Below are 12,586 nucleotides of genomic sequence, written 5' to 3'. Positions count from 1 at the left end.
TAAGGGGAGAAATATCTAGGACCCCTACTAAAAGGGGGAGAAATTTCAAGGAACCATTATCCATACAAAAAGGGGGAGAAATTTCAAGGAACCCTTATCTAAACTCAGGGGGAAGAATAATCAAGGAACCCTTATCAAGAAGAAGAATTGAGGATCACATACTCTCAAGGAACCCTTACCCTCTGACCTTTTTGGCAATTAATGCCAAATGGGGAGATATATCAAAGCTGCTAAAAGTCTCTACCAAAGGGGGAGATATATCAAATCTTACACATACAGGGGAAGAGATATCATTAAGGGGGGGAGATGAAAATGGAGGTGAAATCCCTCAGCGGGAGAGATTCAAAGAGTTATCTAAGCTTATGCTTACCCTAAGGGAGAGGAAGTTTTATTTGCATTTTGTATTGCCTACTTTGGATTGAACCACCCTACCTACTCCCAATATCTACATGCTATGATTCAGGGGGGAGGAAATCCTACATATTCATTCTTAGGGGAGAAAGTTCTAAATATTCTCGGAGACATATTTATCTTCAAATCATATCGTCCATGTCTTGGTACTCTTTAATCTCTTTGCATATTTACTATAGAATACTCTTGTGTTATCTAACAATTGTTTTCTCAAGTGTACTCCTACTGCTAAGATGCTCAAGAACCTCAAGGTAAGTATATGCATCATATCCTTGTTCAAGATAATCTCTTGTCTCTTGCACATATTGTTTGCAAGTGAGTCTTGAACATGGAGCTCTTTCATTCACATATTGTTTGATGCATATAGCCAAGATTCACATGACTTGTGTTGTCCCTTCTACTATGTGTGTGCCCATGCAGTACAAAACAAACATCTCTTACAAGGGATTGCACACATTTAGGGGGAGCTTGTATTAGTCATGTATATTTCAAAGCTGTCATTTTCTTATGCCTATATCTATTTGAAGCTTCGATTGTATGTTATCATCAATCACCAAAAAGGGGGAGATTGAAAGCACATATGCTCCCTTCGTGGTTTTGATAATTCATGACAACATACATTGTCTCTTGGACTAATAATTTTACCTGGTATATTTTAGATATAGTCCACACAGCGAATTGGCTAACGATTGTGAGGAGAAGCCCCAAGAAAGGAAAGGAATAGGATTGGCCAAGCTTCAACCTTCAAGACTCTACATTTTATATTTTGTGAGAAATCATAGTTGAGTCCATAGGAAAGCCAATACTATCAAAAGGGGATGAGGTATCTATGATGATCTGGTTGCTCAAGTGCTTAGAGATAACCACCAAAAATACTCATCCAAACTTCCACAAAATTCTCTATCGAAATCCTAAATATCCAAAGTGAGTGCCACCAAGATTTTCCACTCAGCCATATCGATTTTCCACTAGACAGAACCTATGCCAAACCCTAGCAATCTTGGTACCACCAACATTCCTTTCAGTGCCACCGAAATAAGTGACCAAGTTTCTGGTATGCCATTTTCAAGAATTGGAATTTGTGAGTTTTGGAATCGGTCTCACCGAGATTTGGAAACTGCCCTAGGTCGCACATATCAGTACCACCGAGATTCCTATGTCGGTCTCACGAGAAGACAAAAGTTGTCACATTTTGTACAAGACGGTGCCACCGAGTTTCACTTCAGTTCCACCGAGTTGGGCAATAATGTTGTAACGGTTGGATTTTTGGAGATGCCTATATATACACATCCGCCATCTCTCATTCGCAGAGGAAGCACTCAGAACACACATACACTTTCCATGTCCATTTTTCTGAGAGAGAGAGACACCTACTCATGTGTTGAGACCAAGAAATTCCAATCCAATCATTTGAAACCTGGTCTCTAGCCTCCCCAAACTCCTTTCCACCAAATCAATCTCTCCTACCCATGCCTATTCTATGAGAGAGTGATTTTGTGTTGAGGATACTATCTTTAGAAGCACACAAGCAAGGAGTCCATTGATCTACCACATCTATTACCTTTTAGAGGGTGGTGCCTCCTAGATTGGTTAGGTGTCGCTTGGGAGCCTCCTACTTCGTGTTGTGGAGTTGAACCACGAAGTTTGTACTAGCAATGAGATCGCCTACTTCATGAAGATCTACCCCGAGTGAGGCTAGTCCTTTGTGAACGTAAGCCATGATGGAATAGACAAGGTTGCTTCTCCGTGGACCCATCGTGAATTGAGCCCTCCATGGACTCTCGCGGTCGTTACCCTATGTGGGTTGAAGTCTCCATCAACGTGGATGTATGATAGCACCACCTATCGGAACCATGCCAAAAATCATCGTGTCCAACTTTGCGTTTGATCTTCCTAACCTCTACTCCTTACTTTACATGTGCATGTCTTTACTTTCCACTGCTATACTCGTAGACTTGCATGTGTAGGGTGTGTATGACTTGCTTTAATTGCTAAAAAAATTCAACAATTAAAATTGGAAAAAGGCTAGGTTTTAATTTGTCAAGTAGTCTATTCACCCACCCACCCCCCTCTCTAGACATCCCTTCTAGTGATCCCTCAGTGGCACGGACAATACTATGGCAAGTCTCGTGATGCAAAAATTGTGCTATAAGCCGTTCCATCCAAGGATTTATGGATTTGACATTGCTTCTCTGGTTTGTTGGGTACTCTCAATGACATTAACGTGTTGCATCATTCTTATTTGTTTGCTAGACTTTCTAGGGGTGATGCTTCTGCTTGTAACTACACGGTGAATGGGCATTAGTACACAGAAGGCTACTATCTTGCCGAGGGCATTTACCTTTCTTAGTCTACATTAGTCAAGACCATCAGAAAATCCAAAACTAGGAAGCAAGCTGAATTTGCAAAGGTTTAAGAGGCTGCCCGAAAAGATATTGAAAGATCGTTTGGGATTTTAAAAGTTAGGTTTGCCATTGTTCATGGCCTTGTTCGTTTTTTTTACAAGTAGACCGTGAAGAACATCATGACATGTTGTGTGATTCTTCGTAATATGATCATCAAAAACAAAAGGAACATGAACTTGAAGTTCTTTTATGACAATGTCGATAGCTGTGTGAAGCCATCTAAAGACCTTGACCACATACAAGCATTTCTTGAGACATACAGGAAATTGAAGACTCAAACACCCACCAGCAGTTTCAGCACGATTTCATTAAGCATCATTGGCAAAGGCATGGGCAGTAATAAAACTTGCCATTTTTACAATCATTTAATTTAATTCACGTGTGATTTGTATCATTGTTGTATTCGAAACAATTCTTGTATTGAATAATTATTATAACTTGAATGATCTTTTATGGAGTACCTTTCTACTACCCGAAAAAAAATAAAAACGTAAATAAACCACAAGGCAAGCTAACATTTCATCTGTTTTCAAAACTTGATTTTTGTAAACACGGAACAGAGTACAGATGCACACGTTCATATACACAGGGATACACTCACCTTATCAACGTACACACACCCTATTTTATGAGTACTTCTCACACACTGAGCTGACATATCATCTTGTGATTTACAAAGTCGCCGTAGGCAAATAAATGGAAGAGACTTGAACTGTGATGTGATGGACTGAAGATACCACAATCCCTCCTACCATCCAACAATCACACTCTTTTGGTTCGACTTGAGAAAATTAACACAGGCATTAATAAGCAATCAAATTCCGACCACAGCAGCAAGTACTAATTACTCTGTAACTCCTCAATATCCTGATACAGTTCATGCATCGTGCATATACACGCGCACGCCGGAAACGGATGGAAATACACAAAATCAGTGAATTCAAGCGGTGAGCTCCTCCTCCTTGTGTGTCTCGATGACGAGGTCCGAGGTGGGGTACGCGGCGCAGGTGAGCACCCACCCCGCCTCGATCTGGTCGTCGTCGAGGAAGCTCTGGTCGGACTGGTCCAGCTGGCCGGAGACCACCTTCCCGGCGCAGGAGGAGCAGGAGCCGGCGCGGCAGGAGTAGGGCAGGTCGATCCCTTCCTCCTCGGCGTGGTCGAGGATGTAGACGTCGTCGGGGACCTCGAGGTCCACCTCGCCCTCCGGCGTGATCAGCTTCACCTTGTACGTCGCCTGCGCGCGGAGCCTCATGCCCCTGGCAGCCGTCGACGACAGCGGGAGCGCGACGCGGGATGCCATGGGCGCCGAGGGGGCGGCGGCGCAGACGGAGAAGGGCAAGCGGAGGCTGCTCACCACGGTGGCCATTGCGGCGGAGCTGCGAGCTAGCTCGGGAAGGTACTACTCCGTGGACAGATAGCTCGACGAGACACGAGAGGATAGTGTTGGAGCGTGTGAGCTGAGAAGCAGCGGCAATAAGAAGGGCGGACGAGCTGGGCAGCTTATCCTGAACACGAGCAACGGTTGGGCTGGAGCGACGACGTTCACACGCTGAGGGAGTGAAGGGGGATCCGTGCCACCCGGCCGGCGCTAGATGCCACCATGGATATCGACAAGGCGTGTGGAGGCCATGCGATGGGGTGAGTGCGTGGTCTTGGTTGTATGCGCGGGGTATTTTCCTGGTTAGAGATCAATTTGAAAATAAAATTGTGATGTGTTTCACCCGCCCACTGCCAAGTGTTATCCTCCGTCATTTTTCTCTATTTTTCTTTTTTATTTAAGAGAAAAAAAGTTAGCCTTGTATTTTTGCATGGAGTTTCTAAGTTAATGAGTCTTTTTCATTCAGAGATTTTTCATATGAATTTTTGAAATTGCTATTTCACATCTAGATGTAAAATACTTATCTCAGATTTAACTCCTAAACCGAACATACACACATCTTATCCCTATGAACATCTCTCAAAGACTGAGCGAGTATATCGTCTTGAGATTTACAAAGTCACTGTAGGCATCTTATCCTCGACGGGAATGTCTCCTCCCACTGAAAGCATATTGTCGGAAATCCTGAAATAAATTTAAAAATAGTGTAGCATCAGGATTTAAACCCTGATGTGCTGGGATATCACTGTCTCTCCAATCATCCAACCACGGATTGATTTGCTTTTTTCATCCGTCTAGTAGTTCTGTTTCATACACTATGTTATCCCCCCCCCCCCAACCCTGTTTTTGAAGAAACGAATGTTGCGTTTGAGGATCACTTTTTTTAGGATCGCCAACGGTATGTTAGGTAGCTGCCCTCGTACCTATAGGTTCTTCTTGTTATATGGGCTGTAGCCTATATCGGCTGCCGCATTACTTTTGTTGTTTCTTCTTTTTCTTTTTCTTTTTTCTGTTTTATTATTTGTTTCAAATTATCAAGTATTTTAGTTTCCTGGTTTTCTTTTATTTATATTTGTATTTTCTTGTTTTCCATTTTTTTTAATATTCATGAAAAACATACTCTCATCTGTTTGTTTTACATTTTTTCAAATCTTAATCATGGATTATTTTGTTGCTGCATCTAGTGTCGCGTACATGCGTTTCCTTTTTTCTTTTGAGGAAAGGCCATCATGGCTAGCTTTATTAACTCAAATAATCAAAACATCATTCATCAATTGGCTAACTAAGAACTCAGGAGGTTCATTAGTCCAATTGTGCTCAACTTTATTACAGAAACTAAACTTTGCTAGCTCATGAGCTACTGAATTAGCTTCACGAAAACAATGAGAAAAGATGACCTTTCCTATAGATGTAGCCATATCTATGCACTCAGCAAAGACAGCCGCTGCTGCATCCCACCACTGATCTTGCCCTTGGCAACACTTGATGACGCTCAAAGAATCTGATTCCGCTTCTACCCTGTTAAAGCCCAAGGAGTTCACCAAATGTAAACCATCTCGCATTGCCATTGCTTCAATCGTGACAACGTCAGCTGCAAAGGGAATGAATCTGCAAAACCCTGCAATAAAGCCACCCTTTTCATCTCGTAAGATACCTGCAGTAGAACTCGATCCTTCATCTGAATGGAATGAAGCATCCACATTTAGCTTTATAAATCTTGCCTCTGGTCTCTTCCACTTGTGTTCCACCGGTTCCCTCTTCTTTGATAAAGATTTTATGTAATTTCCCACTATTGCTAGAATTGAGGTATGCCACCTGAAGGATGGAGGGCAAGAATCATGATGGGTGTGTCGCCGGCGGAGCCACCAGAGATACCAGCAGCCAGCCGCTATTACCTCTTTGTCATTAATACTTGACATGATCGACATTGGTTGGTCCAGCTCTAGTAGGAGAAATTCTAAGATGGCTGACCCTGAGCGATCCACTTGAACTGCTTGTTCAATACGATCAATCAGCCCTAGTCCAGCACACAACCTTCTCGCCAAATCACACTGGAATAACATATGCCGCATGTCTTCAGGTCCCCTATGGCACACCGGACACTCCCCATCAATAGGGATGTGCTTATTAGCAAGAATGGATTTTAGTGGTACAATTCCACGCAACGCCCGCCAAAAGAAAATCTGTATTTTCCATGGCACTTGTAACTCCCAGAGCTTCTTCCAAATAGCTGCCTGCATAGTACTGGTGGACACTGAATTCACAAGGGATTGACCCCTGAGCTTATGTGACCATTGTTCATGATAAGCACTCCTCACCGAGAAAATACCATTCCTTGTGAGGTGCCACGCAATGAAGTCATCAAATGCTTGAAAATTTAAAGGTATCTGCAAGATTCTGTTTGCATCGACTGGGTAAAAGATGTCTCGTATCAATTGTTCATCCCATTGGCCGGTGACTGGATCAATGAGCTCTACCACCCTCGAAATCAGAATCTGCCGCCGAGGAGTTATCACCCTTCTGTCCGGGCTTGAGGGTATCCATGGATCATTCCATATACTTACATTTTCCCTCGAACCAATTCGCCAAATGTACCCTCTTTTAAACGCAGTCAAGCCCGCCATCAAGCTTTGCCATGTGAACGAAGATCCGCTCTTTGGTCCAGCGTGTAGCAAGTCTGTATTTGGGTAGTATTTTGCCTTCAAGATGCGAGCACAGATGGACTCCGACCTTGTGATCAATCTCCAACATTGTTTCGCAAGAAGGGCCAAGTTAAAAGAGTGAAGATCGCGGAAACCCATGCCACCATCACACTTCGGATGCATAGTTTCCACCACGAGAACCAGTGCATTTTTTTGTTTTCTTCATCATCTCCCCACCAATACTGAGCAATTACATCCGTGATATCCTTGCAAGTTCCCTTAGGCAAACAGAAAACTGACATAGCGAAGACAGGGATGGATTGAGCCACTGCTTTTAACAAGATTTCTTTCCCTCCTGTTGACAGTTGCTTTTCCATCCACCCCTTCAGAAGCTTCTTGATTTTGTCACAAAAGTATTCAAAGCTTTCACTCCTATCTGCTCCCACTATCGCAGGTAATCCAAGATACTTACTTACTTACCTACTTCTACGTGCGTCATTTGGTGGGTCACTACGGTATGATCCAGGGGTTTCTTTTTTTATTGTTTTTGTTAACTCACGTCTAATTCTCATCTACTCCCTCCGTTCCTAAATATAAGTCTTTCTAGATGTTGCACTAATGGACTACATACAAATGTATATAGACATGTTTTAGAGTATAGATTCATTCATTTTGCTTTGTATGTAGACACCTAATGAAATATATTAAAAGACTTATATTTAGGTACGGAGGGAGTAAATGTGAGTTAACAACGTCTCATCTGATTCATATGCTTATGATTCACTTTCATTGTTGATGTGTCGTGTTTTTCATTCGCTCCTCGTTAAGCAGTGAGGTCATATATGACTTTTTTTAGTGTGCCCTTTTACGTTGTGTGTACTAGCTTTTTGTGGGTTATATGTTTATTTTAGTTTGACTGTGTAGTAGAGGAGAGTGTAACTAGATATTTTTTAGATTTGCTAAATCTTATTTAGATGAGATTTAGTGATGTCTTATCAAGTTATAATCATCTGATTTGTTTGATGTTTGCACAAAGTCGATCATGTGCGTCCGTGTCAGCTCTTTCTCTCTTGTCGCGCGTCCTCTTGTTCCATTTTGTTTTATGCTCGCATGTTCTCATGTTACTTTTATCGTTGCTTGGGAGGCGCGATCCCTTTATATTTTTTGTTCATTTTCGTTGTGTGTTTTTTTGGCATGACCGAGAATTTGTAGAGTCCATCTTTAACTCGTAAATGAATTTTTAGTTTTCCTAGTTACAAGTTTACCCTAAACTCATAAATCATTATGTGTTTTTCTCATCCTAGTTGCAAGTCCACATTCAACTCGTAACTGGGCTCGTAGTTTGTTATTGTTTCGGTTGCAAGTCCATCCTTGACTCCCAAATAGTATGGTAGTTTTGTGTACTTGCCGAGTTGCAAGTCCTCCCTTGCCTCGCAACTAGGCATGTAGTTTGTTTCATCCTGGTTGCAAGTTCACCCTTGACTCACAACTGGGCTCATGGTTTCGTAGTTGTCCCAATTGCAAATTTGCCTTCGAATCGCAACTGAGCCCATAGCCTTATTGTTGTCCCAGCTGCAAGTCTACCCTGGACTCGCAACGCTTATCGTAGTTTCATTTAGTTGTCCGAGTTGCAAGTCAACTGTTGAATCGCTACTCGTAGTCGTTTTGTGTATTTTCCCGAGTTGCAAGTACTCACTTGACTCACAACTAGGCCCGTAGTTTATTTCATCCTAGATGCAAGTCTAGTCTTGACTCGCAACTCGGTCTATGTGTAGTTTTTCATCCCAGTTACAGGTTCACCCTTGACTCGCAATTAGGCCCGTAGTTTGTTTCATCCCAATTGCAATGATATACTTGAATTGCAACTCGACTCGTAGTTTTGTAGTTGTCCCAGTTACAAGTTCACCCTCGCGACTACAACTCGTATCGTAGTTTTGTGTAGTTTGTCCGTGTTGCAAGTCCACCCTCGACTTGCAACTCATATCTTAGTTTCATGTAGTTGTCCCAGTTACAAGTACATCCTGACCTCGCAACTAGGCATGAAGTTTGTTTCATAGCAGTTTCAAGCCCACCCTTGAGCCGCAACTCAGACTGTGTTTAGTTTCTCATGCCGGTTGCAGGTCCACCCTTGACTCGCAACTGGTCCAGTAGTTTGTTTTATCCTAGTTGCAAATCAACCCATGACTCGCAACTGGGCTCCTAGTTTTGTAGTTGTGCAAGTTTGGAGTCATCATCGACTCGTAACTGAACCTGTAGTTGTTCGAGTTTCAACCCCATCATCGGTTCACAACTTGAGCTTGTACTTTTTTTCTTATCCCGGTTCCAGGTCCACCCTCGACACGCAGCTGGTCCCATAGTTGGTTTCATCCCAATTTCATAGTTTCACCCTTCTTTTGAAGGTATTGTAGTTGTGGTTGGCCAAGTTGCAAGTCTACCATCGACTCACAACTGGCTTTGTACCTATTGTTGCTCCACTTGCAAGTCCATCCTTGATTTGCAACTAGGGGTTTTTGTGTAACTGTGGATGTCTTAGTTGCAAGTCAACCCTTGACTCACAACTGGTTTTCTTTTGTACTTTGTAGTTAATCTAGTTGCAAGTCCATCCTCAACTCGCAACTCGAGGCTTTGTAGTTGTAGGTGCACCAGCTTCAACTCCATCGCCGACTCGTAACTCGAGGCGTTGTAATTTTAGGTACCCTAGTAGCAAGTCCACCGTTGACTCGTAACTCGAGGTTTGTACCTGTAGTTATCGTAGTTGAAAATCTACCCTCGACTCACAACTGGGACCTTTTTGTACATGTAGTTGCCCCAGTTGCAAGTCCACCCTCAAATCGGAACAGAGGCTTTTTTGTAGTCGTATTTTCAAGGTTCCAAGTCCATCCTCGACTCGCAACTGGGCTTTCTGTACCTGTAGTTTCCCGAGTTGCGAATCCAACCTCAACTCGTAACTAAGGGCTTTGTACTTGTAGGGGCCTCAATTGCAAGTTTGTCCTCGAATCACAAGTGGGATCATAGTTTTTTTGTTGTCCCTGTTGCAAGTCCATCCTCGATTCGCAGTCGGGCCCATATTTTTGTTTTCTCAGTTACAAGTCCATCCTCGACACGCAATTGGGTATGTGTTTTGTTTTTCATCTCAATTGCAAGTTTACTCTCAACTCTCAACTCGTATCATAGTTTATATGCTTGTCTCGGTTATAAGTCCAACATCGACTCGCAACTAGTCTCATAGTTTGTTTTATTCCAGTTGCAAGCCCACAAATGACTCGCAAGTGAGCCTATATTTTTGTCATCATCCTAGTTGCAAATCCACCGTTAACTCGCAACTTGAACCATAGTTTGTTTTATCCCAGTTTTAAGTCAACCATTGACACGCAATTGGTCTCAATTTGTAGTTGTCCCATATGTAAGTCTATCCTCCACTCACAACCTAGCTCTTCTTCCAATTGCAAGTCCACCCTTAATGCACAAGTAAGCTTGTGTTTTGTTTTTCAACACGCAACTTGCCTCGGCCCCTATCTAGTTCCATTCCACCCCAACACGTAAACCCACCCGACTCAGTCATGCAGCTCATGTCCGACATAGTTGCATGTCCACTCTCCTCATGCAAATCATTCCCAACCCAGTACCCCTATATAGTTATTTTTCCAAATTGTAGGATCGAAAGTATGTCTAGAGGCGGGGTGATTAGACTACTTGACAAGATAAAAACTTAGTTGTTTCCCAATTTGAAGTGTGGGACAGTTTTAGCAACTATAACTAGTCAAGTAAACCCTACACATGCATATCTAAGAGTATAGCAGCGGAAAGTAAAACATGCAAGAGTAAAGGAAGTGAGCCTAGCTCACTTGTCTAGTGGAGTAGATGTACAACCCAGCCACCCACGTTCAAGTCCCCACGGGCGCGAATTTGAGTTCTTATTATTTCAAAAAAAACTCGTTGTGAGGGGTTTTGCTTACAGTTTCCCATCAAAAAAAAGTAGAGGGTGAGGTAGGGAGATCAAACACAAAGGTTGACACGGAGATTTTTAGCATGGTTCCGGTAGGTGGCGTTATCGTACGTCCATGTTAGTGGAGACTACAACCCATGGAGGGTAACGGCTGCGAGAGTCCACGGAGGGCTCCACCCACAAGGGGTCCACGAAGAAGTGACCTTGTCTATTCCACCACGGCTTCCGCCCACGAAGGACTAGCCTCACTCACGGTACATCTTCATGAAGTAGGCGATCTCCTTGCCTTTACAAACATCTTGGTTCAACTCCACAATACGAAGTAAGAGGCTCCCAAGAGACACCTAACCTATCTAGGAGGCACCACCCTCCAAAAGGTAATCAATGTGGTAGAACGATGAACTCCTTGCTCTTGTGCTTCAAAAGATAGTCTCCTCAACACTCAATCACTCTCTCATAGATTTGGCATGGGTAAGAGAGATTGATTTTGTGGAAAGCAACTTGGGAAGGCTAGAAATCAAGGTTCAAATGAATGGATTGGAATCTCTTGATCTCAACACATGAGTAGGTGTCTCTCTCTCAGAAAAATGGATATCACAAGTGTAAGTGTGTTCTGAGTGCTTCCTCTACGAATGAGAGGTAGGTGGAGGGGTATATATAAGCATCCCCCAAAATCCAACCGTTACAACAGTATTGCCCAACTCGGTGACACCAAAAAGAATCTCAGTGGTACCAAGTTGCACTAAATGTGGCAACTTTTGAATTCTCGGTGAGACCGATATAAGAATCTTGGTGGTACCGATACGATGACCTAGACTGGTTTCCAAAACTCGGTGAGACAAAATTCAAACTCAAAAAATCCGAAACTTGAAATCATCTCAACAGAATGTTGGTCACCAAATCTCGGTGGCACCGATAGGAATGTTGGTTGTACCGAGATGATGGGTTTGGCATATAATTTGTCTAAGTGTAAAATCGGTATGGACGAGTAGGAAATGTTGGTGGCATCGATTTTGCTTATGTGGCTTAGGACATATATATTTTGTCGGAAAGTGACTCAGTATTTTTGGTGGCTATCTCTAAGCACTTGAGCAACCAATTCATCATCACACCTCACTCTTTTTTAATAGTATTGGCTTTTCTATGGACTCAAAGTGATTTCTCACAAAGTATAAAATGTAGAGTCTTCTTGCTTGAAGCTTGAACCAATCATATTCCTTCCTTGCATCAAAGGGGTATCTCCACAGAATCCTATAGCCAAAGCATCTTTGAACTTTTTTAAATGCATTTGAATAAACTCACTAGTCCAATGATGCATATGATGTGACTAATTATCAAAACCACCTTAGGGAGCAATTTAGCTTTCACAAATACATGTCAACTTTTGTAATGCACATTGTACATTTTCATGTATACACTAGGAACATTTTTTAACACACATACCATTGTTTAAAAATGCATGATGAATATTTTTTTCCAAGTACAGGCCCAAGCATTCTTAGAATACATGGTAAACATTTTTTAAATCATTTTTCTAAATTGTATGATTTTTAAAAAAATACGTGAACATTTTTTTTACATCGGACAAATATTTTTTCTAGAAAATGTTTTGATTTTTCTAAATGCGTGAAGTTTCTTTTAAAAGATTGTAAATAATAATTATTTGAATGTTATGATTATTTTCCATTGTATAATACATTTTTATTAAACATCACGGACATTCTTGTGAACTACATGAACATTCTTTGCACCCTCATTCTTTTAATGGTGCAAAAAAACATTTGTTGAAAAGTTATGATTACAA

General features: G+C 42.0%; 1 protein-coding gene across 1 annotated transcript; it reads right to left on the bottom strand.

The window, feature by feature from the left end:
* Nucleotides 1-3,592: 3,592 nt before the first annotated feature.
* Nucleotides 3,593-4,345, bottom strand: LOC123407397 (ferredoxin-like). The gene has a single exon (XM_045100522.1). It carries the CDS (start codon nucleotides 4,180-4,182, stop codon nucleotides 3,757-3,759), a length of 426 nt encoding a protein of 141 aa, XP_044956457.1. The 5' UTR covers nucleotides 4,183-4,345; the 3' UTR covers nucleotides 3,593-3,756.
* Between the last annotated feature and the right edge of the window lie 8,241 nt (nucleotides 4,346-12,586).

The sequence above is a fragment of the Hordeum vulgare genome, chromosome 7H (genome assembly GCF_904849725.1).
Source record: "Hordeum vulgare subsp. vulgare chromosome 7H, MorexV3_pseudomolecules_assembly, whole genome shotgun sequence".
Lineage (NCBI taxonomy): Eukaryota > Viridiplantae > Streptophyta > Magnoliopsida > Poales > Poaceae > Hordeum > Hordeum vulgare.
The sequence above is the reverse complement of the archived record's forward strand: the minus strand, read 5'-3'. Positions and strand labels throughout refer to the sequence as shown.